Source organism: Hirundo rustica, chromosome 7 (genome assembly GCF_015227805.2).
Source record: "Hirundo rustica isolate bHirRus1 chromosome 7, bHirRus1.pri.v3, whole genome shotgun sequence".
NCBI lineage: Eukaryota > Metazoa > Chordata > Aves > Passeriformes > Hirundinidae > Hirundo > Hirundo rustica.
In genome coordinates, this window is record NC_053456.1 from 33532852 (window position 1) to 33559831 (window position 26980).

The window sequence follows — 26980 nt, forward strand, 5'->3', positions numbered from 1 at the left end:
ATTCCTGCCTCAAAGTCTAGAGCAAAGTCATTGCTTCCTCCAAGACCCAGCTCAGCTTGCTCATTAACCACTAAAAGGGCCACATTTCTCGATACAGACAGTTATTTTGTTCGGCCCTCCTCTGCAGGCCCAAGAGACTCAAAATCAGATGCTAAGGTAAGGTAGCAGAGTTGGTGAAGAAAGTTAGAGATGCACAGGTGAACTCCACAAAACGCATTATCTACCCACTGAATTTGAGTAGTTCTCTGCAAAGCTCCTGTGGGGTTACTTACATCCAGTGGCAGGAAAACTGATTAGCAGACTACAAGATCTCTGCTACAAAATGGATAAAAATGGAGATACTCCAGAGGAAACGTAAGTGAAATAAGTTATAACTAGAGAGACAGATCTTCTTTCTGTTGATCATACGGATGCTACTTCATTAACTGCCAAGAAGTTACAGCCATTTGCAAGTGGGTCGATGGTAAAGAACAGCCGGACTAATTTGCCATCCAGGTTTAAAAAAATGTAATTTTTGACCTGTTAATATTCTTCAAAATCAAAATCAGTCTCCAGCATAGGAGGATACAATCTTAATTACCAATAGATAATTACCAGGTGATAGACTAGGGGAGAATCCAAATGTTCAAGGAACCAAATTTAGTCAATGCATAGGACTTTGTGAAGAAGTGAAGAAGTTGCAGTATAAATTTAAAAAGATATTTGGCAGTCCATTCCAGCCTCTCTGTGTTTGTTTCACTTGTGTTTCAAATCATTATGGTGAGTTAACTATCCCCATTTAAAAATTGGTTTTGACATTGACTTATATTTTTCGTTTAATGCCATACTTGGTGTGTCTTTTACTGGTTGGGATCATCATCATTTGTCTTTCTGCTGGTCTGTCTTTGGCTGCACATCCCATAAGCTCAAAAATATTCTAACATACATGTCCATTGCCTTAATGGTAAAGAGGGGTTTACCTTGCCCTGGTAAAGAGAAGGTATGCACTGCTTTCAAGAAGTGAGCATTTTATCATAGAAGGAATTAAAACAACAGGATTTATAATTCCACACTCAGGGAAAAGAAATACAAAAAAACCCACAAAAAAACAACAAAACCCGTAGCTAAAAATTTATCTCCATAAGAAACTTACAAGTTAGTGTTTGAATACGTTAAAATCACACAACACCTACCAATCTAGTGCATGGTGTATCCTGAACACCAGCAGTGCAGTTACTTTGCAGGTAAATTCACATAGGAATTTCACACTTGAGCTCTAGAGAGTTACTTTACTTTCAACTTGCACTTAAAAACCCTACCTTTTTCCTTATTAAGAGCCAGCTGTGGGATCCATCAATATTTAGATCCAGGAATATCCCTATATGTCTCAGGATAGTCATCACAGGATGTTTTGATGCAGTAAAGCAGCACCGGGGAGCTAAAGCAGAGCATGCAGGGTGACTGATCCCCTCAGGTTCCTGTGTGAGGAGCAAACTGGGCCCATAGGATAAGATCTCCCCCTCCATGTACAGATACAGGAAATCACAGCCCAAAGAGTGAGTTCTGAAAACTAAACCTTCCTTTGTTGTTGTGCTGCTATTAGGATGGAGTAAGCAAGAGCCCCGAGAAGCGCTCATCTCTACCAAGGCCTTCCTCCATCCTTCCTCCTCGACGAGGTGTATCAGGAGACCGAGACAGAGAGGAGAACTCCCTCTCCCTCACAACCTCTCTTTCCTCTTCAGTACGACGGACTACCCGTATGTTGTCTTTTTTTTTTTTTTTTTTTTGCATATTAACCTTCTCCTGCTTCTGTGGTTGTCTCCATCCTCATTAGATTTGTCACAATGCATAGCTCACGTGTCCCTGCGTGTGAGACAGAGGAGTGGGTCTGGGGCGCTGTTGGAAATCAGAGCCCACAGACTGGTTTTGTTCATATGCCAAGTGCCTGAAGGCAGGGACAGGATGCATCTGCAGAGCCCAGAGCGAGGACTGCTGCCCAGACTAATTGCTGGTATTAGAAAATGCCTTTGCAGGGAGCTCAGAGCTGGGTAAGGTATTTAACACAGAGCATTTACAAATAGCAGCAAGAAATAATGAGTCAAAACTGAAGTAAACAACCTGAAATATTCTGGTGGATCTTGAAAAAGTGAACCTGATAGTTACAGTCATTAATTTGCTGTTTCCCAGTAATTAGCTCCCTATGCTCTGCTCCTAGTGTAAAATCTCTGCTGAGAATTGAGATGTTAACTAACAGAGTGACTCAGTGGGGGCACTGAAGATAGTGAACCAGCTGGGTTCCTTTTATGAGGACCAAAGTTATCAAATCACAAGCCAAAATAAATTACAGGACAAAGACAATTTACTAAATAACCCCAGAACTTTTAGCCAGACCTCAGAACCAACATGTGGCTTCCTGCTTTCCAATAGGAGTTCCTCTGTCTTCTCTCTTTAGAAACCAATCTCAGCCCTTTTTAAGACAGCTTAAGGGAAGTAGATTATTAAATTCTGAAAAAAAAACCCCACAAATCTTTTGAAATTCCTAAGTGATGCTCCAAAGGTAAAACAGAGACCCTTTGAAAGCAGAGTGACCTCCATCTGCCACAGCATCCAGCCCATTCTCCTGACCAGGAGTGAGAGGCCATTAAGCATTTGGCAGTGTGGTGAAGGGCTGAGGAATGAAAAATAAATATACCAGACCTGCAAGGAGGTGGGAAAAAAAAAGTTCCCTTTCTGTCTCAGGTAGTTTAGTGAGAAGCTTTAGGGTTGGTTGGGAAAGAAAGAAACCTGTTGAGGGAAATGGGAGGTGAGTGGAGCATGTTCAGTCTGCCTAATGAATAGTGTAGAGCAAAGAATGTCTCCTGAGCCCCAGGGACAGGAGTGCATTGGGTTTGGGCCACCATCATTGCATAAACAGAATGATTAACAAATACTTTAAATAAGAATTGGTTTAGTCTCACTGGATGCTTTTGAGAGGCCCATTGGATTTATAATTTCTGGGCATTTGAAGAGTGAAAATATGCATGTACCCATTCAGCATTGGGGTTCGCAGGTTTTGAGAGTTACTTTGATCCTTCTCTCCATAAGTATTCTCAGCAAAATTTTACTTTGGAGATATCACAGCTTCTGTTTATTTATGTTTGAGAGTTAGGAGCAGAGCTGGCTGCAAGAAAGCACAGCTAAGCTGATCCTTGTGCCTAGTGAAAAGGACTGGTGATACCATAAACAATGAACGGATCTGCTACAAAATTATATAGTTGTGGTTTGTTGTTGTTTTTTACTTGCATGCAAATGTAAGTAGAATGTGACTTTTTATCATGGTTTCCTCTGGTAATGGCTTTCTTTCACAGCACTAATGAAAAATAGCAGTTGAATGTGAGGACATCTACCCATCCACACAACAGAGCTATAGCTTGTGCACCAGTTGAATGCCCACCTGGGGTTCACCTGCACTTCACCAGCAGTGGTATGAGAAACAGCACCAGCCAGGCACTCACAGCTTTTCATTTCAGGAATATCATTGGAATTTTTACTGCTTTCTAGTTTATTGCCCAGATCCAGTGAAATTGGTTGGATCAACTCCCAAAGGTTGGATTTCAAGGATGCTTCTCATCCTTTCCCCAAAATGGAAATATATGTGATGATGTGCCTTGGTTAGCCAGCTTTGCAGGATTCTGGGAAGCACTCCTGTGTTACAGAATGGAGAGCTCAGCCACTCTGGGGGCATTAGCTCAACGTCCCATGACAAGGTAGTTAGTGGCAGGTTGATTAGCAAAGTAAGACACAGAGACACCCATTCAAGCTGCTGTTCTGGCAGTAGCACTGCCAGCTTAAGAGCTGTGTCTCACTTGGCACACAGGGATGCAGTTTTGGGAGTACAAAGGGAAGAAGAGCTGTACTTCTGTGGCTCTAAAGCTGTTTTTTTTTTTTCCTTGGATGTAGGATCAGAGCCAATTCGTAGCAGAACGGGAAAAAGTGGAACTTCTACCCCCACTACTCCTGGCTCCACTGCCATCACTCCAGGGACACCACCAAGCTATGCCTCCCGTACCCCAGGCACTCCAGGGACACCCAGTTACTCCAGAACTCCCCACACTCCTGGGACCCCCAAATCTGCAATACTGGTACCTACTGAGAAAAAAGTTGCCATAATTCGCACTCCTCCTAAATCTCCAGCCACTCCAAAGCAGCTACGAGTTATTAATCAGCCTCTCCCTGACCTCAAGAATGTCAGGTCCAAAATTGGGTCAACAGATAATATCAAATACCAGCCTAAAGGAGGGCAGGTAAGGATTCCACTCTTTATGTTCATCCATATGTTACTTATTCTTTTGAGTGCACTTTGTGATAGCTGTGGCATAGGAGACACTTTGAGTTGCCTTGTAAATCTTCTGTTCTCCAAATCCCTTGTTTGTTTAAGTGATGTTAAATGCCAAAGAAGAGGACAATCTTCAGAAACTGTCTTGCCACAGGAAAACTAACAGTGGCTAACTGAGATCCATGAAAAAATTTCAAACAGGACTTTGCACTCCATGCCATAGATACATTTCTGCCTGAGTCCCAGCAGTTGCTGCTTACTTAGTCTTTGTCAGTACAAACCAATAAGAGATTTGTTTAATTCAGACAAGTTGAAAATGAATCCACGTACGTGTTGGCAAGATTACATAGCACATCGCCTTTTCCTGTGCCATTTATATGCCATACATTTTGTTGCGTGAAGTTAATTAGGGTTGCACGTCCAACCTGGTAAATACACCCCACAGTAAAGATGGGGGAAAGGAGCAGATATTAGACTTAACTGGTTTTCTTGCTCCTGGGTTCAAATAAGGAAGAACGAAGAACAGGGCTTTAAACTGTATAAATTGGAGGATGCATATAAGTGTAAACGTAAGAATGTCGTAAGGCAGATGAGGATTTTCTATCCTCACTGAAAGAACAAGAATTGAGTAACATCTTGATGTGATTAAGCACTGAAAAAAAAAAAAAAAACGGTAATTTCAAACCTTGCAGTTATGCAATGACGCACATTTTCATAAGGATTACTTTCAAATAAAGACCAAACCTGCCTGTATGGTGGCAAAATCAAAGGATCTCAGAATGCTTTGGGTTGGAGGTGACCCTAAAGATAATTCTAGCCTGCTTCCATGTGGCCTTGAACACTTCCAGGGATGGGGCACCAACCACTTCTCTGGGCAGTCTGTGTCAGTGCCTCACCACCCTAACAATCAAGAATTTCTTCCCAGTGTCCTATCAAACCCTGCCCTCTGGTAATTTGAAGCCATTCCTCCTTGTCCTGTGACTCCTGGCCCTTTCCAAAGTCCCTTTCCAGCTCTCTTGGAGCCCCTTTAGGCCCTGGAAGGGGCTCTGAGGTTTCCCCAGAGCCTTCTCTACTCCAGGCAGAACAATCTCAACTCTCAGTCTGTCTTTGCAGCAGAGGTGCTCCAGGTCATGGAGCATCTTCATGGCCCTCCTCTGGACTTGTTCCAGCAGGTTCCATGTCCTTTCTATACTGGGGACATAATACTCTAGGGGGAGTGTCAAAGGAGCAGAGGGGCAGAATTCTCTTCTCAACCTGTGGATCATTCTTCTTTGTATGCAGCCCAGGATGTGGCTGGTTTCAGGGATGCAGGTGCACACAGCCGGCTCTTGTCCATCTCTCATCCACCAGCACCCCCAAGTCCTTCTTGGCAGGGCTGCTCTCAATCCATGCTCTCTTCAGCCTGTGTTTGTGCTTGGGATTACCTTGACCCACTTGAAGGACCTTGCACTTGGCCTTGCTGAATCCCCAGTTATTACAGACAGAACTCAGCAAATTCTGGAAGGGGCAGTAAAAGTGGAAGCTTTCATGCTGAGCAGAAGCTTTTGGAGACTGAGGAAAAGTCAGATAGGAAGTACCATAAATCTTGCTGAGGTGTGGTGCTTATACCTCTGCTTGATACTCTACCAAGCAGAGCCAAAGCCAGAGCTGGAATAGTCTTCCCTCATTTTTGAGCAATACAGAAATGCTAACACAGATGGCATTAAAAGCCAAAATTATGTTCAAGCAATTTGGTTTTCTTTCCATTTGGAAGAATTGTTCTAGCTTATAGTATGAAGCCATCCGTTCTGTTAACGTTTAAGGAGATAAAAAAACAATAGTAACCTGATAGATATTCAATGTCATTTAGCAACAAAGAGGTGGAAGGAGGAAAAAGAATACAGCTTACCAACATTTATGCTAAAAATACAGACAGCTTGGTCTTGTGGGTGTAAACAATGATGTTGATAATACTTTTTGTAAGGAGTACCTGTGTATTTCATATTGATTCTAGACAGAACCCTACAGCAAAAACACCCAGAGCCTTCAGCTCCCTTTTATTTCCTGAGTTACAATAACAGCAATGCTAGTGTTTTATGAAAGGTTCATTTCTCAGCTGCCTGCAGGGTCAGGACATCAGGGTGCATAACATGCTCCCCATTCGGTTGTCCTGAAAACAGGACATTCCAGAAATCTGGGTTGGACAGTGGTTTCCAAATCACGTACTTATATATGTCTGCATTAGTATTGGAATTGATTATGAAACTTACAGAACAATGAGGTTTGCCTAATGCTGTCTCAGAAAGAAATAATAAATTGGATCAAAACAACATTTGCAGCCCTGTGCCTGCTGTAGATCTTCCAGAGAAAAAGAACAGGCTTGTATTTTAAACAGTAAGATACCCCTAAGGTGTTGTTCCTGTTTTCATGGTAAGTTAACAGATTTTTTCTTTTCCGGATTTGGACAGTAGCCAGTTACTCAAAGTCAAGAAGATAATGCCTCAGCAAAGGTACTTCTGCCTTTATTTTGACAGGTGTGGTTATTTTGCATGGGAGCTCCACTTGGTTTGACACACCATGTAGCAGCAGATGGACGTGGTGTGCAGGGGCTCCAGCAACACAAATTCAGACTGTGCTTCGGGATTAGCATTCCTCATCCAGGCCCAGCTGTTGGACTTAGGGCCCAAAACCAGCACCATGGTAGCCTGTGCTCCTCTTGTTACTCTCTCTGGACTGTAACCATTATATAAGAACCAGGGGGCCACAGCAAATTTTATTTCTTTGTGGACACCCTGCCTGGACAGCTAAATTTCCTTAGCAGCTCTAAAGAACTGCTCAGAGTCTTTGCTGAACAGCGAAGGATGGCACAGGATGGCATTTCACTGCTGTGGGCGTTAGAGGGGAAATCTGCTGGGTGAACACAATGTCACTGAAGCTAGAGCATTTTTTAGTTCCAGTGGTGTGTAGCCACTGAGCTGTGGGCTGGGCAAAGAGAAGCTTACTAAATTTTTCCTTTATGTCTCCCTTATGTCATAGTTGCTCAGTCTAGACAAGAGGTTTTAGGATAATTATTTTCCAGTTTCTACAGCTGAATTTTACAGTGTCTGTGAGAGCAACACATGAAAGCTAATTTAATTTCCTTGTGTCTGCTCAGTTCTTTAATGTCTGGTAGCAATATTACCCTGGCTGAAATCAGCTGTTATCTGCTATTTGCATTTACTGATGATACAGGAAACAAACAGAAAGCGTCTTTGTAACCTGGACTGGAAGTGCTGATAGCAGTAGCCACAGGAATAACAAGCAGAGAAAAACCCAGCATATATCTGGGCAAGTTAAGTACATAAGCATTACATGCAAATCACTAAAGGAACACAGATAGGCAGCCCAGAAGTGTCATTTGGAGACAGACTGTCCTTTTACCAGTGGTATATTTGAATCTGGCACAAGGACTTCTCTTAACTTTGAGCTGTTTCTAGAGAAAGCTGCACTCTGAAACTGCCAGAGACTGGGGTGCAAAACTAAAGAAGCTCTTAGGGATGTTTGAATGCTAAATAAATCAAGAAGTGCAGTGCTTCAGCCTGGAATTTTATCAAATGCTCATCAGACTGATTTTCCTTCAGCTCTGACTTGCCATCCACAAGAACAAAGAAAAGGGGAGAAATCATTCTACATTATGGGGGTTGTGTAAGTGCGGTGTGTGAAGAGAATGCTTCAAGGGGAAGAAATAAGCTAACTTTGCACTGCATTAAGCTCCTACTGGGAATAGATGGCGTGAAACATGTTTTAATTGGTATTTTGCAGAAATGAGGGCTTCTCTGCTCTGTGATGCAGCCAGAAGGTGGTTGTCTGGTTTTCTCTTTATGGTGCAGTATGGTGAAATTTATCCTTACTGGCAAAGCTCAGAGGCAACTTGCTCATGGGTCTGTCTGCTGGGCTTCAGATGGATTTTCACACTGCATCAGCTGTGCAGGAAATGCTGTGCTTTCAGAAGTAACCCATTTGCATCTGTTATTTCTCAGACAGCCTGAGGGAAGCACAGGGAGCTGCAAGAGCGTGTTGGAAATCTGTTTCAGATGCCAAGACTGATTTTTTGTTGTGCTTTTTTGGTTCAGATTTTTGGTTTTCCTTTTGAAATTCTGTCTATGAATGTGGTTGGTACCATATCAGAGTACAGAAGTGCACTAATTGAGTTTTTTCATTCCTGGCAAGGCAGAGTATTTATAGTGCATCATGGGCCAGCAACCAAGGATAAAACTAACCTAGATTTCTCTTAATTTTCGCTTCAAATGTATACCTAAAATCTCAGCCACAGGCAAGAACTTCAGTGGATGTGAAGCAGGCTTCATCAAAGTGAATGGGGCGGAACAGACTAGAATTACATGCATAAGCTTTAAAATTTCACTAATTATAGTGACAGCCAGGCACCTTGTAAGAAGTTGAGATGGCACATAGAAAAATAAAATATCTAAGCCATGCTGAAGAATGAAATGTTCTTTGAAAGATTTTAGGAAGATTAAGGAAGAACTTCACTATCTTCTCTAAACTGTAGAAAACAAAGTGCAATTAGTAATGAGTCAGGAAGTTTGAACGAATGGATGACACCACTATTCAGTAGATGCTTTCCAAAAACCACATAAATGCTCACAAGGAGAATAGACGTGTGTTAGATGATAAAATAGACTGGCACTGGGAAGACATCTCAGAGGTGGGTAGAGAAGGAGGCCTGGGTATCTTTTGTTAGCATCAAAATCAGTTTAGATTGATGCCAAATTGATTTGATTTTTTTTTTGTCTTCTTTTATATGTTCTCTCTGTTCTTTACACATAAATGTGTAGCTCTGTAGCCTATCATTGTATCGGTATTCTGTCTCTAGTACTTTTTCAATACCTGATAAGCAAAAGACAAAACACATTCCACAGGTTCCAAGCTGAGGGGGTCTGAGGCTCCTATCCTATCTTGGTTCTTCCTGGCAACCAAGGTTGAGACATATTCTTATAAACAGAGTTTAGTCCCTATCTAGAGGAGGGGGAATTCAAAAAAGAGTTGACCTGGGGGAATTACTTCACCAGCTATGCTTCCAATTGGGGATTCTTGTCAAATATGCTAATTTTCAAAACCTATAAAGAATGTATACATGTTATGCTGTGTGTGCATCTTTGGCATTTTCCTCCTAATGAATTGTGCACTTAAGGATCCTTATAAAGGTAACCCCTTTTTATCACCCTCACTGTGTCTGGCTCGTGGTTTTCTGACCAGTGAAAAGGCATCAGGGTGGCAGGAGAGACTCCCCCCAACAGACACCCCAGACCCCCATGATTTACAGCTCTGTCTGCAGAGATCAGTTCTGGCGTGTTCTCTGCCTCAATGACAGCATGCCAGGGTGCAGTTGGTACAGTCATAGGTCTGGCTGGTGCACCAGAGCTGAGCACCTCCTGGAGAAAGGCAGGTCGAAAGTTCTCAGTTAAGTTCCCCTTTAGGTGGCATCTTATAATTCCTCCTCCTCCTGCTGTTTCACATGTCTTTGCACCACTTCATGAACACTCTTGACTGCCCAAAATCTGAAAGTCTTTAAGTTATATACTGTTGGTGCAATGGCTGCTGAAGAGTGTCCAGAAAGAGCAAGGCTTCACAAAAAGTGCAGTCTGAGCTGTTGCTGGATCCTACTCTCCTTCCAACACACTATGTGCTTTTTCTCCAGTGCACTGTAACAACATAGATGAATCCAAACCACTTAGGCCCAGGTTAAGAGGATGTTCCTGCACAGGTCAGTGACGAACATAAATGAGCTTTTAAGGGCTAAACTCGGTGCCTTCCCCAGCCAGAGACAGGTGAGGCAGCTGTACAGGGAGGTGTGGATTGACATGGAGCATGGCTGTTGTTACATGATGTAGCTGAGAGACTGGGAGGCAATTATTTCCACATTGTTGGCTGCACTTATTGGAATAAGCGTGTGCATTTGTCAGCTCAACAATTCAAAACCATAAAATAAATGAATCTCTGTCAGTCTACTTTTGCTGTCTTTGTACATTGCCAGGTTTGGGGATTTGCAAGACATTTGAAGGGATTTGTTCAGCACTGAAAATTAGAAACGAATTCACCACTTGGTAACTGCAGATCTGCAAATGTGAAAAGAAATTGGGAGTTTCAGGTACACCTTCAAAATTCTGTCAGAGCTCAAACCTGTAATTTTTAAGTTTATGAAATTTAGAATTTTGACTGAAAATTGCAGATTGGACAGAAATAACATCTTGCAGCTCCTGTGTTCAGGCTGCACTGGTTTAAAGGAAGGCTTGTCTGAGTACAGTCTCTACAGTTAAGCCTTGAATTATTCTGGATAAAAAGCTAGATGTTCTTCCTGACTCATATTTTAGAAAAATTAAGCAATCACTGCCAGCCTCTAGCAATTTCCAGAAGGGCTTTTTTGAGGAAAGGTGTTTGGTTGCTAGAATTGAGCAGGGAATTTGGACTTCCTCTGTGATGGTGCCAGAGTAACACCACTGCTGTACCTAACCCCTCTGTAAAATGTGCACCCTGCGGGTGAGACAAACTGTGAACCAAACTCAGGAGGCTCCCAAGCACTCTCATGGGCTGCAGCTACTAACAGAACTTCTACCCACTGCAGTAGCCATATTTGTCTTCGTTTTTGCAGGCAGTGAGCAGCAGTGCCTTGATTTCTGCCACTGGGATGTTCAGTCTAAGGCTGAAGGTACCACCTTCTGGATGATTCAGTATTTTTCCACCAACTACAGCTGGCAGCTTAAGCAACCAGTTCCAGCTCTTAGCTGAGTAATGTTAGAAGAGTCAAATCCCAGCTGTGATGGTACCATGTGTTGTTATTCTCTCGTTAATAAGTATGGGGAGAAGCTGTGGTTTTTTTTTTCCTAGAGTAGATTGAATTTAACAGGATGTAAATTCCTCTGAAAGTCTGAGTTATGCCAGCAGCAAGCTCAGCAGAGGAGGTGTTTCCAGCTGAGCTCTAACTGGTCTAAATTTTGAGAAATAAAAGGAGAAAGGTTGTTGTTTTGGGAAAAATGTTCAGCGAGTACGTAATCTGGATCAGAGCTGTTTTGTCATGTAATAGTGTTCCATTTTGCGTGGAAAGGTTAGGAAAAAAAAGTTTGTTTTGCTGGACAGGAAAGGGCAGGGAAAATAAGAATAGAAACCTTAGGTTTTATACTGGAAATTTGGATTTGAACAATAAAGAAATGCTAAGGGACATATCTGCTGAATGTTGGGAAAGCCAGCAGGAGGAGATGACTACAAGATATTTTTGAACTTGAACTGAACAACCTAATTGTCTCTATTATGCTGGAGTGAAGAAATTCCAGATATAGTGACTCAAAACTCATCTCTTTTCAAAGACACAGAAACTGATCTGGAAACTGATGCCTGATGCTCAATACTTGATATTTGAAGCTAATAGTACTCTATCCAAAACCAGGAACTGTTGTGTCTAAAATTTAAGTATTGCACTCTGAATTTTAGCAAAATCTATTAGATTGTTGTTGGGTTTTTGTTGTTGTTGAAGGGAGTACTAAACCAAGGATTTTGTGTTTTAGGTGAATTAATTGCACTTTGAGGATTTTTTTATTTAGTGTGACTCTTCAATGCCTTTTTTACAATTCTTTTGATCAGCTCCCCAGCTTGAGGAGTGTGATTGTAGAAAGTGCTACAGATCATCTGACAGGGATCTTGTACTTCCTTGAACTCTGTTAAATTCAGCTATTGTCTATTGACTGTAAACTCTTTGGCATGGAAAACAGTCATTTCACTTTGAACTTCTAGCATAATTATGCAGACCCTCTCAGAATTTGTCCATAGGTCTTTCCTGCCTTTATTGGTAGGGCTATGCCTAGTTCAGGTGATGCCTTAAGTTTTAGCTTTCATGGTTTTCAGATTCTGTGCTGCCTAGGGGTGTAGTTCTCAGCCTCACATTCAGTGTTAGTCAGGTCTCTTCACAGAGTAGGGAGACAAAACAAATCCTTTTCCTGCTGGAGACCAAGGACAATGGTTTCAAGTTTTCAGGCCCAAGAGCACAAACAATGGTGGACTGAAGAGAGCAAACAAGAAGGATGGGACTGCATAACCTGAAGCTGTAATTGGACAATTAGACCCCAATATGCAAATGGACCAAACCTTATAAAAGTATGAAACCTCATGACCGTTTGTCCATTTTTTATGATCATTTCAAGTCCACTTTGGGTGTAGCCCTGGCCAGGCTCTTGTCCTGCCCAAGGTATACCCTAAAGGCCTTTTTATTAAATATTTACTTTATTCTCTAGCTCTGTCCAGTCTCTGTTCCAGGTCAGCCTTCCCAAGGCATCACAGCATGGCCATCTTATTAATTACTTTAGTACAGTGATGTGTGGGTAGGTATAAAGAAGCTGTAAATCAGCCACTCTTGTCCTATGCAAGGATTCAAGACGTGGCCGATCACAATGTTATCTGCTCAGTGTCTTCCTCTCAGGATGTTTTTAAAAGTCAGAAACGACTGTACCTTGCTTACCCTTTACTAAGAGCAGGGTGAGAATGGTACATTACTTTGCCTATATACAGCACAGCTTTATTTTGAATATCACTAGCTTCTGGACTGGCAGTCTTGATGGTGTGTGTATCCACTTATTCCAGGAGTACAGTGGTTGAACATCATCACAAACCATGTCTGTAGGGGTGGAAAATCTGAGGCACTGTCTTTCTCTTCAAGGACTTTACCAGGCCAAATAAATATCTCCCTTTCCTCTCCCTCTAGCTTCTGCCAGGAGCGTGAAGATGAGTATCATCTGTCCTTGGCAGCAGATAAATTTGGAAGCACTTTGAACACTCTCTTGATTCTAATCAGTTTTTAACCTTAACCTTACTTCCCGTGCAAGACCAATTCTTGTTTCACTTAAATACCTGTGTTAATCTGGAGATCAAACACTGAAATTATGTCTAGTTCCTGGGATATAGCTTAGTCAAATTTCTGTGGTAAATAGAAGGAACCTTTCCTTTTTGATAAGCTATTAGGAGTCTGGAAGCTTTTCCCAGTGTCCCAGCTCCACAGCATATTCGAACAGTAAGTAGAGCCAAGCTAGAGTATTTTTAAATGCTTTAGCCAGTGTTTGTGGCAGAGCTTCTCAGCGGGCCTATTTGCAAGGCAGGGAGAACATAAGCCATCATTTTATTGGAAAAAATATTCAGAACCCATAATTTCATCAGCATCACAATTTTTGTTCTTCACATATCTGTTTCAATGTATACCAGTGCAGTATGCTGTAGGGAAGCTGTTTATGGACTCTCTTCCAGGATGTTGATAAGTTAGGGGCTTTTCCTCTTGTGAAAAGCAGCTAAATTGAATTATTGTAGGCAGCAATGGAATATAATTCTTTCTCTTGCATAAGCAGCTTTTGGACATTGGTGTTGTCTTTGGCAGTGAACTAAACTGCTAAACACAAATGAACTAAATTCTCGTAGGCATTTCTCTGCCTTCCTCTCAGTGTTTCTACAGATTTCTGCTCATCACAAACACAGTGGTGTAGTACTGGCAGAGGAGGACCTGCAAGCTGTTGTCCATGGAGTCTTGGAAATCCAACTCACATTCTGCTTAACAGGAGGCATATATCTGACTGGAGGATTCACAAGTATTGTGTCTCATAGCCTGTCTTCTTCTTGTGCCAGAGCTTAACCCAAAACTATTCCCTGTGCTCTGGTGTAGATGTTTCCCTTGGACCACAACCCCCAGCTGCTCTGATTGCCAATCAGGCCATTGATTGGAATAGGAAGGGAACTGGTTAAACTCTGCTGAGTGCAGAGCAGTATATGCCTCATCTGAATCAGCTCTGAGAAAAATACCTTCAACACTTGTTTTCCTTGCAGGCTGTGCATAAATGCTCCGCATTGCCCAGAGCTCTCATAGCATTCAAACTGCATAGGTGGGTGTTGGTGTGCACTCTCCCAGCCCTGCTGGGGATTCTCTGGAAGCAGTGGGAGTCACTGAGGCCATGCTGTGTGTTGGCACAAAAATCTGCCTTGGGCTTCAGTTTTGGATCACTGCTGAGGACTCATCAGAAGACAGAGTGAGGGGAAGGCCTGTCAGACTTCCAGGGCTTCAGACAGAAGCCAGTTTTCTCTTGGGCAATAAGGTTTTGTAGAATAAACACTGCATTGTCTGTAAGGCTTTAATTTTTCACTGTGGTTTAATTACATGTAATTATGACAAGTGCTGAGGAGCCTGAGCTTCATCTTAATCCAAATACTGACTTCCAGGACCTTTTCAGCGTACCTGGACAAACCAGTATCACATCAGAGGAGGAGGTACCCTCTTCATACTGGCAGGTCAGAGCAAGGGTTGCAAGGGACTCTGTCACGACATTATCTCATTGGGATTTCTAGAGAGTGTGAATAGAAAGCAGTCCTGTTTCTGCCACAGATGTTAATTTTGCCACAGTGAAAATGTTCCCATTCTTGAAAGAGAGCATGAGCGGGCTTGATCTTTCATTTAACTTTCAGCAAAATTGAAGTGCACGTAAGTGCATCCCTACCACACCTCTACCCACACACAAGATGTACGTACACATTTGGAACACAGAGAACCCTCCTGGTGAGTCATGGTGTTTGTGCTGCCTCTGTTGCAGGCAGCTGCATCATCTAATTCCTTTCATCAAGTGCCATCTTAAAAGTTTACCATTTTCTTGTAGCTGTGCTCCCTCGCGTGGCAGTTCCAGAGCCTCCCTGCTCTGATAGTTAAAGATTTCCCTCCAGATGCCAGCTTCAAATGATTCATAGTCAGTTTACATTCTTTGTTTGCAAGCCAAAGTTTCTCTTTAGCCTAAATGGTTCCTGCCCCTTTCTGGTAAGCTCCCTCTCCTGTTTACAGTCTGATTCCTCAAACACAACCCCTCCTGCAGTCACACTGGCTGGCTGGCAATCTCAGCCTGTCTCAACTCATTTGGAATGTGTTGGCCAATTTCAACCAGTGCTGGCAAGGGAGCAGTGGTGAGAAATGCAGCACGTGATGAAAAACATAATGGAGTGATGGTTGTTGACAGAGTATGAAATAGAGACTCAGCATAACATCATCATTGGGGTAAAGGCAGTAAACTCAGCCCTTTTCCAGAATCAGGGACAACAGACAGCTGGCTGGTTGTGTATTAGCCTGTCTGCCCAGTCTAGCAGTCTTGAGAGAACAAAATGCTGGAAGGGATAGAGCTTGCTGAAGTATACAGGATGGATGAATTTAGCAGTTTAAGCCCTAATCTACAGGGAACAAAGCTCCATTCATTTGTGGAACACTTAGTTATAGAGGGTGGTTATGATTTAAATATTTGCAGGAATCTTGATATATCCCAGGAAAGGGAGAAACAGATCAGGGAAAACCTGAATCAGTTGAGTTCCTCCCTGTGCCAGATGACCAGCAGAATGCATGCATGTCACTTAGCTCTCTCCAGCCCTCAGCACATGACACAAATGATACATAGGTCTCCTGCTGGCCCTGCCTCACAGGGGCACATTTCACCCTGTGAGATGGAGAGGGTAACTGGGTGATTTGATTGGTTTTTTATATGTCTGCTAGCCAGGTCCATGGGCCATGAGACTCAGGAACTGTCAGACTTCTGAGTGCAAATCAACCTTCCGGCACTTGATCAGAGGCACTCTCTCAACTTTTCACCTTGCGCTGGCTCCATTTTAAGCTACAGGCCCCCCTAGGGCACAGTGCAGAGGTCTTGCCATGACCCGTAAGTCAGCATTTTCAGAGCAAATAAATCCCTATGGCCATAACTCAGAAGTGCTGCTGATCCATCACTGAGAGACACGTGCTCAGAAAGTGCCAGGAAGGCTTTTCTGTTTTGCCCAGTGGTGTCTGGCCAGAAGCTCTCTGAGAACTAAATCTGAATACACATCTGATGTGTGTTTCTGTAACTGATGTGACATGTGTCTTACATAGTACTGGGGTACATTTTTAAACAAACATTATACTGAGAGAAAGCACAAGTGTAAAATTCCAAAGGCATTTGCTTTCATATTTCAGCGTACATTGGTTTACTTGGACAGATAAGCAGATGGGAGGAGGAAAGATAGAAATCAGCTTGACTATTGAAGATGCCCTTCTGAAGGTGACCTACCAGCTGTGTGGGGTTTGCTGGTGCTGTCATCGTTGTTGCTGAGTGTGCCATCAAACCAGATCTTTATCAGTTAAAGCAAGGTTTTTGCTAACTAAGAAGTAAGAATCTTAACATTACAATTGTTTGATTTAGTTGTTACATGTAATAAGAAGGATCCATGGGCTTGCTATGAAGAACTTGTTCATGTTAGCTGCAAAGAGTGACCCTCTGAACATTTCTTCTGAGAGTTTACTGGGTTTAAGTTAAGGGTGCACTCCAGGTGCTCAGTACCAGAGGATTCAACTCACTGTCTAAATGTGCTATTATACCCACTGCAGGAGCCAAAAGCTGCAAAACCTGATGCTCACGTAAGAGGGCAAATAGTCATTTCATAGTCTGGAGAGATGAGACACAGAGGGAGTGATTTGTCTCAGATTTATCAGGGAACCTGGGGCAGTTTAGGGACCTGAAGCCAGGAAGCAGGACCTTCACAGGTGCTTCCTCCCACTGAGTACTTCAGCTGTTTTGGTGCTGCTTTGGGCTCCCAAAGTGGTGAGAAGCTGCAGTAAGGAACCCCAGTGTGCATTTCCCTCTGTCTTATCTCAATATTGGTTAGTCACTGTAGATTTACCTACAACAGTAACCAACAGGGCTGTGCTAAGTACTCTGTCAGTGAAAGCTCTGTAAGTGCCATTTAGCACAGTGCATAGATAGTAAGCCAAATTCTGTGGCTGTCTGTACAGGAAAGCATGTAAATTCCTGTTGTATATTAATACATAAAAATAAAATCCAATGTAACACTCAATTAAAGATTTCATACTTAACCCAGAGAAAGAATATGCTGCATGGGTGGCACTCTGATGGGAAGAAGGCAGGTGCAGCCTTGGAAAGAAACACCTTTTTACATACCTGAAAACTCTATTACTGATGAGCACAACCCCTGCTCTTGCTCAGAAATAAATCTGAAATGGTGCTAGTCAGGTTGTCCCTGCCCACTAGTAATTGCCGTCCAGCTGCACATCGTTCCCTGGAAGTACAGTTATTGGTGGCACCTGAGTTCTGCTAAGTAGAGGAACTGCTTTGCCGTGGGGTCAAGCACGGGACAGCATGGGCTGCCCTTGACAGAGTTGTCTCCAGGCACTGTCTTATGCCTGCAGTGCATCTGCGGCTAGGGTAATGTATTAAAAATGTGGACTCCTGGCATGTGTAAGGGAAGCTGGCATCACAGAGGGAAAAGCAAAAAACGTATCTTGTTGTGTTAAGAGACTAAGAGCACAGGGGAGAAGCACAATGCTGCAAGCACTAGAAACTAATTGTGCCCAAATCTGGCACACCAGACTTCTGGCTGGCACCAGAAATCAAAAAGCAGTGATTGCAGCTCTAGGTTTCCAGATGCTGTTGTTATGTGCCTTGCCCTGTAGTAGATGACAGTAAAGAGAGAGAGCAGTAGAGAACTGTGACTACAGTGTAAGTAAATTTGTTCCTCCCCTTTCATGGGGCTCTGAGGTCTGTTTCACGTGTGTAGCTGCTGTTACAGCTGTATGGCAGAACGCGGGTTGAAATACCTCAGGATTTCAGCCTGTGCCTGTGCTGGTTGATCTGGGATTTCTGCATCAAAGGCTGGAGTGCTGAGCTGTGGCAGGGAGGGTTCCCATCTTCTTGTGGCCTGTTCAGCAGAAATACTGAACATCGCTCAGCAGACCCTAGGACAGGTTGTCCAAAGACCAGGTCCAGTCCAGGCAGACATGGAGTTCTTCAAATTTTTCAGGGAAAATCCACCTCTCATACCTCCCAGCGTAGAACTTTCCCCTTTGTATTTCACCACTGCTTTGTGAGGTAGAAAAAGAGCAACGTAAGATATTTACAGATGCCGTGTGAACATACTAAGCACAGAGACTGACCAGGTTAATTTTCTCACATTTCAATACAAGTGTCAGAAGAAGGAGTCACTGTAGGAGGCAAATGACCCTGGTTTCCTTGTCCTGCAGCCCCAACTGAGTGTGTGTATGGTATATAGTAAGTTACCTCCAATTCCTTTTAGGTTAGGATTTTAAACAAGAAGATCGATTTTAGCGATATTCAGTCCCGGTGTGGTTCCAGAGATAACATCAAACATTCTGCAGGGGGAGGAAATGTAAGTAGTATGGACATGCTGTGAAACAGGCACTTCCACTGTGGTGATGCACCTCACACAAGCCAGAACCCTCTGTCTCCCTTCCTTTGAGCACTACTTTCCTTCTTGCTGCTGTTTCATGTGTGAGTTTGGTCTGGTAGTCGAGTGAGCCCTGTGTATGCACTGGTGGCCCTCCTGATCTTTCCCCACAGAGCACAACACATTTTCAGAGCTCAGACAGGGAAAGGAAATTATACAAGTGTTATCTCTAAATAATAAAAGAAGGGTTCTCTCTAAATGCCCAAGTGAAAGTGCAGGGTGGGCCAAAGTGGTTCAGTGTCTTTCTTTCTTGATTGCAGCCCAAGAAAGTAATTTCCAGAAAGAGACTGCAGCTCACAGTGAGACTCTAACCTCCCTGTTAGGCATTTTCTATACACCAGTCCTTCCTCAGCTACCTGTTCAGTTATGTGCATTCAGCAGAGGGGAAGAAGAAAAATAAAACAGAAGGACAGAGAAAGCTCAGAGAAGCTCTCAGATCAGCCAGCATGCTGAGTGCTGATGTCACAGCATTATTCCAGCATAAACAACTGAGGTAGCGCAGGGTTTGACCAGACACCTGCTGATTTTATTGGGCACACTGGAATAGCTTAAGATGGCTGTGACTGTCCTGATGGAAATGATCACCCCTCAGATGGGAAGAGCTGCTGGTGTGGGCATGCCTGATCCAGACAGGTTCAGTACAGCTATTGGTGGTGTGGTGAGCAAGCCAGTGGCATTGCAGTTATCCTGGAGCTCCTGTCTGCCCTGGAGGGCTGGGACTTCTTGGGGCCTGCCAGCTCAATGCATGTGGCTGTGGGCTGCATCTTGGAGCTCTTTGGGAGTGCAGGCTAAGACGGGAGTGTCACTCTGTGGCTGTTCCCACGCTGGGCTCAGCACAGCCATGGCAAGGTGGCTGGCAGCAGGGCAGGGAGCAGCAGGAGGAGGCAGGGTGCCTGACCTGCTGCTCTCCGGTGAGCACTGAGCCAGCTGGCTGAACCTCAGCCTGCTCAGGTACAGATGCAGGAGGCACATGTGTAGATTACTCAGACTCTCCATAGTGGATTGACAGGAAATGCATACCATATTTAGATGCAGAAAAATACAAAACAGATGGTAGAGAAAGAAAGAGTCACCAAAATATCCTAGTTGCCAGGATGCATAATCAAGATAGAAGCAAATGGGATGGGTCCTGCTGTGTAAAGGGCTTTGGAGCACCCACTCTGAAAGGAGGAGGCTCAGAAACATTTTAGAAAGAACCCACAAGTTGATCTCCTTTATCCTCCTTTTCATTTTGCTTATAGTAAAGCTTAACCCAGCTCTATCATCTCCCTAGGTGGGAAGTTTCCTCCTTTATGGCATGGTCCGTTTTCTACTAACCATTTCTCCTTTTCCAGTGGTTTCTAGAAGCCTCTAGCTCTTTCTCTGCAGGGCCTGGCTTTTTATTTTTTTTTAATTTTATTCTCTTCATTCCTGTAATTTGTGGATGTGTGTGCTTTTGACAGGTACAAATTGTAACCAAGAAGATAGACTTGAGTCATGTGACTTCCAAGTGTGGCTCACTCAAGAATATCCACCACAAACCAGGTACTGTAGGAATTTCCAGGTTGTGGGACAAAGCAAGGACCTAATACTGTTATTTGAACTCAAAATCATGGATGATACCATTCTCTTTTACAGTCAAAGTGAAAATAAAATACTCTTTAATAGTAAAAATACATTAAACTACTTAACTAAATATATAAAGACATAAACATGTGAGACCACCTACTTTAGAGAGGTGATAAAAAAATATTGCCAAAGGATTATGCTCTGGCATAAGATTAAAATACAGGCTGAAGTCAGTGAAATACTTAAGTGTGTACTTAAATCCCATGAAAACCAGTAGGGCTGCAGCACCTGCTTACTGTTTAAATATATATTAAAGATTTTATATTCTACTGAACATGCAGAGCGTTATTCTGTGCTTCTCCAAAACTATTAGATCTCAACTAAAAGGGAAGTAATGTGAGTGCACTGGTGCTTCAGGTCACACTTTCTCCTGCACCACTTCAATTTCTTAATCTTTGTTTCCTTTTCCTCTGTAGGAGGTGGGCGTGTGAAAATTGAGAGTGTGAAACTGGATTTCAAAGAAAAGGCTCAGGCTAAAGTTGGTTCACTGGAAAATGCCCACCACGTACCTGGTGGTGGTAATGTCAAGGTAAAGGAACAGCTGTCAGAAAAGGCTCCCACTGTGCCCCTGGCCCAGTGAAATTACTAGAGCTGTGAATTCAGCAATGGCTCTGAATTGAGTAGGAAACATCTGTCTGTCCTCTTTCAAGCACACTCATATACCAGTTTGTTCCCTTTGAACTTTGGAATGACCAGTCTTGCATCCACATCTAAACTAAGAGTGAGATGTCATGTAGTTTGTGCACTGTCTTTTCCCCTGAAGATAAACCTTGTTTGAGACTGTTGGACAGCACAGGTATGATCTGAGATGAGCACTCCATTGCAAAACAGGAGGAAAACATCCTGAAAGTAAGATCACTCCCACAAACATTTGAAAATACAGATTTTGAAAACAAATCATAGTGTCCATATAATGCTTATGAAATTTGTACAGGCAGGAACAATGGTATTTCTCTTTAAAGACAGAAATGGTAAGAGAATGTAACATAGTATGCCAGTAGCTATTAAACAAGGTGAAAAAAATGCCCAGTTTCAATTTTCTAAGGAGTGAAGAAGCTTCAATCCTTCTGATAATTTTTAAAAGTAAGCAAAATGATGCCCAAATTATGATGTACAATGAGATAACTTAGTGAATATATGATGTGTGAAATTTTTTGTTCCCTGGAGCAGATTGACAGCCAGAAGCTGAACTTCAGAGAGCACGCCAAGGCCCGTGTTGATCACGGGGCTGAGATCATCACGCAGTCACCAGGCAGGTCCAGCATGGCCTCGCCGCGCAGGCTCAGCAACGTCTCGTCCTCTGGAAGCATCAACCTGCTTGAATCTCCCCAGCTTGCTACCCTTGCTGAAGATGTCACGGCAGCCCTTGCCAAGCAGGGCTTATGAATTTGCTCATTCTGCGTTGTATGAAGTAATAATATTTAGGCATGAGCTCTTGGCAGGAATGGGCTCAGAGCAGGTGTTACGTTCATTCTTTACCATGTCTAAAACTAAGTTACATCCCAAGACTTGTAGTTACCATACAGTTAAAAAAAAAAACAAAAAAAAAACAGGGAAAAAAAAATCCATAGATGCAGAAATTGGCCTGACCTCCATTTACAACAGGAAGACACTGGCTTTATATGGGTATACAGCGGTATGTTACATTGGACAATTCTTGTTGCTCTGCTCTGTCTTGCATGGAGTACTTGTAGTATGATAAAATAGATTTTTTACCTTTCATGTGCCTGAAGGCCATCCACCTCTTTCTGAAGAGCCTTGTTAATACCCCAAGTTGCTCATTTCACAGTTCTTTTGATAGATGGGGAAATAAAAAAGAAAAGTTGCCCATTTTAAGTTATTACAGGTTAAGTTAACAGTCTGCTTACCAGAAGGAAGGGCATCTAGGGAAATTCAACTTTAATAAAAAATAATATGTTACTTTGTATAAATGAGTAGAACAAAAGTTGAGTTAAGTTATTAACATTTTTTGAACCTGATTAATTATGTCAGTGTATAGCTGAAAAGCCAATAAATTATTTAACTAATAACTAAAAATACTAGCTGAAAACATTTGAATCGTGCTTTGGGAAGGGACATAAAAAAGCTGCTGAAAGCAAGCACTCACACCCCCAACAGACTTGTGTCTGATTAGAAAGGTTGGTTAAGCAGCTAGATCTGTGTGCATACCTCCAGTTTCTCATTCTTTCCATCTGTTTGATACAGTATTATATAGAGATATATATATTTCTCCGTGGCCATTTGTGATACGCCCTCCTCATATACTTGAATATTCTACTTCTTTATTCACAGTATCTGTGTCTCTTGCACCCTTTGGTGTTGCAATTTTAGGTATGTAAAAGTAGATGTTAGCAGGGGTTTTTTTCCCTATTCATAAGAATACATTTTAAAAAGATGAAAATTGTAGCATGAAGTTGCTTTCTGTAACAACTAAAAGCCGTGACCCTGTTTTAGTGACAGATGCAAGTCTATTCTGTGATGCTAGAAAAAGGATTCCTTCCTTCCTCCCTTCCCTCCCCTTCGTCACAACGAAGTGATTTTTGTGGGGTCCAGATGTTTGTAAAAGGGTCTCCAAAGAAGGCTGAGTTTGGATTATGGATTTTTAAAAAATCCAAAGTAGTTTGCTTCCTTCCTTCCTTCCTTCCCCCCTTCCTTTCCTTCCCCCTTCATCTTTTTTTTTCATTCCCATAGTAACAATGAATGTTTGATTTATTGTTTTGGGTTTTTTTTTGCTAAAGTTGAAACACAGAAAAAATATTAAGATGTTGTTTCCACTCTTTTAGTGATGTCTCACATGTACACTCAGGCACTCAGATAACAGTTAGTCATAGCAGAGATGCCTGTAAATGACGTGAATAAATAAAAGTGAGCTCTCTAGACTGGTTGTCATAGTGTTTCATCAATTAAATAGGGCATCTTAAAATTTGAGCAAAGTAGGATTATATTGACTATAAAAAGTAAAAGAAAAAGCGTGCATGAAAGATAAAAGGCACAGACACAACCAGCCGATCTAGTGGAGTTACCTGAGAGAACACTGCTGATGGGGACAATCCTCAGCAACAGATAATCACCTGCTGATGCCCTATGTACATGAGACATTATGAAATGACCAGTTTACATTCTTGCAGATTGTTTTATCTTTTCCTTTTGAAACCTTGTAACTAAACTTTGCACTGTCAGTTGAGCTATACTTGATATATGTATTAGGTTAATGATGTGTTTTGGAAACTTTTGATCCGTTCTTTTTCCTTCTTAATTTTTGTGTGTGTGTGTGTGTTGGGGTTTGGTCTGAAAAGACTCACAGAGATTTTTATGTCTGTGGAGATTTTAATAATTAATGGCACAGGATTCCCCATCATTACATTCGGGCAGTATGAATAGTTACTGGACAGTAAATATTCAATGGACCAAAGTGGGGTTTTGGCTAAGCTGCTACAGCAGTACAAACACAAAACAGAGTGGTTAAATCTCTCAAACTTCTACTGAATATGAACTTCTGACAGCCCCACACGTGACACTTCAGCTCTGCAAAAAGCTTTTTCACACAATGAAGTACCTAACACTGTTTGTAAGTCAGTTGTTTCATACAAAGGACAGTGAGTTTAGAACCATCCAAAGTGCAATTGGAGGAGTCTGATTTCTGCCTTGTCTTTGTTACACTTCTGCTTATAGTAATCCTAAGAAATCACATGGAAACAGCATCAAGTGACGTGCATTAAAAACTTCTTCCCATTTTTTCAGAAAAACAGACAGAAAGGAAAACTGACAGTATTTGTATCACATTGCTCTGATTACGCTATGAATTAATATAAATTAGCCTTGCAGTGGTTTTTTCTTTCTATGCCTTTTGCCAGTGTAGGAGAAAAACTATGGTACTACTGAACCTCTGCTCTCTGAACCTGAGCAGCATCTCATGGGAACAGTGTTAACCTGTGACTCCAGTGTTTTTATTCTGCTTTTAAAATTGGCATACTCTAGAAGATTGAGCTTAGTTAATCCACCTATGAGTCCAGAATTAGAGTGGTGTAACACACCAAGTCATTTATTTTGTGCATTCAAATGAGCTTTCTTGTTTTGGCTGAAGCAAAGACCTTTGTAATCATTATCATCCTTCCATAGAAAGAATCCTAGAATGCTGTGGAGTTAGATGAAAAGAAATTAAGAGTTTTGTGCTTTTAAATAATAATTAAAAACCAAGTTGTTACATGACTCTAGATGTTCACCAAAAAGCTCATATTAATCTTAACTTTCTCAAGAAGAGTGTTCGTTTTAAAAACAACAGTCTGTAAATATGTAATGCCCACGAAAGAAGATAGAGCCAGCTTCCTGGAAACTGCATCTGTTGTGTTTCTTTTCCACAGGCATGTTGAGCCAGCAGGTTTGTTGGGTGCCTGAGACCCAATTCTGTAACAAAGCAGAGATAATCCAGACAAAAGGAATGGTGAAACCTTGTTTGGGTACCTAGGGGAGCACCCCAAATTTAATAATCCATCGGGTTGTAGAGATGAAAGAGTGCTTCTGCCTCATCTGCAGTTTTGTTTCTATGTAACCACAAGCTGAAAGAAATCAAAGTTGAGCTAACCTCTATCCAGCAAGAGTAAAGGAAAAACTAATCCTGATGAGGGAAATTATGAGCCCACAAGGGCAATATATATTTTCACTGTACAGCAGTAAATGGAATTATTAATTCAGGCCTCTGCTATGGTACAGTAGTAACCTCATCATGACTGCTCACACATCTAAGTTTGCCTAAATACATGACTCAAAGGGAGTCAAAAGGTAGCCTGTGTCGACTACCACATGAGCAGAAGTTTTTTCCATGCTGGACTAAATACTGTTTGAAACCCAAGTACATGTCCCTTCAAAGGCAAATGCCTTGAAGAGTAGATCACATTAACTATGAAAATCAGCGCAGGTAGGGTTCTAGCCTAGGTGTCTGTGAGTTCACTCGCTAGTCAGATTGCTAAAGCAACTCCCTCTGCAACTCCAGCAATTCCCACTGCAGGAAGGTAAATCAGTTTCACACTGGGAAAAGTCAAGCATATAAAAGCCACTTCAACTTTAGCAAAGAGAAAAAGCCAACAAGTAAACATGCTGTATGCTGGGATATCAAGGAATACAGTCTGCTGTTACAAACCTGTGTTTTTTCTGATAATTCTAGAGCCTGTTACCATAAAAGAGGCATTTCTTGAATGGCTGGTGGTAGGTAGTTCATGTTTTTCAATCCAATTTGCAATTGTATTTGTTGCTGTATAGTGATTGTTTTGCAAAATAAACTCGCTTGTCATCTAATTGCATGTGTTCACTTCCTGTGTTTCTGATCCAGCTCCTCCTGAATCCAAGCCCTGCACAAGCAGCACCTGCTGGTACTGCCCTCAGTCTGCCCAGGAGCAGTCACAGCACATCCAGCTGTATCATTCAGCTAATCCCTTTTGCTTTTATACAGAAGGATCTGTTTTTATGGCTTGCATCCTCTTCTGTGAGTCAGTATCTCCCTGCTGGGTGCAGATTTCTTCTCAGAGATGGGGATTAGACATTGGAACTGGCTGCCAGGGTGGCGGTGGAGTCACTGTCCCTAAAGGTATTTAAGGACAGCCTGAACTTGGTGCCGTGCTCTGGTTGACAAGGGAGTGTTGGTTCAGAGCGTTGGTTGGACTCGATAATCTCAAGAGTTCTGGAGATGCTCTCCCAACCAAATTGACCCTGTGATTCTGTGGGCGGCAGAATCCCTGCCTAGGGGTGCCGTGCAGCAGCACCCCGCGCAGAGCAGCAGAGCCCAGGGACAGCAATGCCTCTGTGGAGGCCCAGGGGCCTGCCACCAGGAGAAACACCCCTATACACGAGGGTGAGGAAGACCTCCCTCCCATGGGCCTTGGCAGCCACATGTTAATATCTCTTAGATCTCACTGTTCTATTGGTTTGTTAAGTTTATGTCACCCTATTCAGCCCCCGTTCACCGCATGTGCACCCTTTCTAGAATGTCCTTCCTTCCCTCGAAACCCCGCTGGCTCTGTTTTGCCATAGTACTCCAGCCCTGTTACTCTGTTGGTTCCCCCGGTTTCTATTTTCCCCTCTGCACCACTTTTCCCTATCCCTATTGGCCCTTGACCCTCAGATCCGCCCCATTTATTTCGTTTATTACCCTGCGCCCTCGGCCCCTCTTCGTTCTCATCCCTGGATTCTATTCGAGGCTCTTGATGTCCCTGAACTTCTGTTCTGCGTCCCTGGATCCCCTCGCTATTCCCGCCTGTGTTTCTGGGTAAACAGTCTCCGGATATCGAAAGGAGAAGCCGTCCCTTACCGCTTGGTCGGTGCCATTCCGGGTGTGCCATTCCTGGTGTGCCCTCACAGTCCCACGCTCAGACGCTCCGAGTCGCTCGTTAGGACCCTGTCACTGCGCATGCGCCTGGCACCGCTCAGCGGCCCGCGCTCCGGCCCGCGGGGCCCCTTACTCCAGGGAAGGCGGCGATGGCCGCGGGCTGCGGGTGTGGCGCGGCCGCCTCCGCCCGCCCTTCCCGCACGGCACAGCGGGAGCAGGCGGACAGTGCCGGCGTGGTGAAGGTGGCAGGTGTTGAGGCTTGGGGCTGAGCCTTTGGGTCCGGCTTGGAAACTAGCGGGGAACCAGCGCTGACTTGGGCGCTTGGAGTGTGTCATTATGGATCCGCAGTGGATGCTCAGTCCCAGCCGGAACTCGGGCTGAGGGGAGTGCGGCCCTGTGCTGTGGGTGGAACAGAGAAATCATAGATTGGTTTGGATGGGACCTGGAAGCTCATCTCATTGCACCCTCTGCCATGGGCAGGGATGCCT

General features: G+C 43.0%; 1 protein-coding gene across 50 annotated transcripts in view; it reads left to right on the forward strand.

Moving 5' to 3' along the window:
• MAP2 (microtubule associated protein 2) overlaps positions 1-25465 on the forward strand; it is a 245669-nt gene extending 220204 nt beyond the window's left edge. For 29 of the 50 annotated variants that reach the window (XM_040069916.2, XM_040069924.2, XM_040069935.2 and 26 more), the window contains 6 exons: positions 1583-1736; positions 3919-4262; positions 18395-18487; positions 20008-20089; positions 20590-20702; positions 21344-25465. In XM_040069916.2, coding sequence (XP_039925850.1) covers positions 1583-1736; positions 3919-4262; positions 18395-18487; positions 20008-20089; positions 20590-20702; positions 21344-21559 — 1002 coding nt within the window. In that variant the 3' untranslated portion in view covers positions 21560-25465. The remainder of the gene's footprint in view (positions 1-1582; positions 1737-3918; positions 4263-18394; positions 18488-20007; positions 20090-20589; positions 20703-21343) is intronic. The other 21 variants (XM_040069957.2, XM_040069958.2, XM_040069960.2 and 18 more) reach the window with 1 other exon arrangement.
• Positions 25466-26980: the final 1515 nt, after the last annotated feature.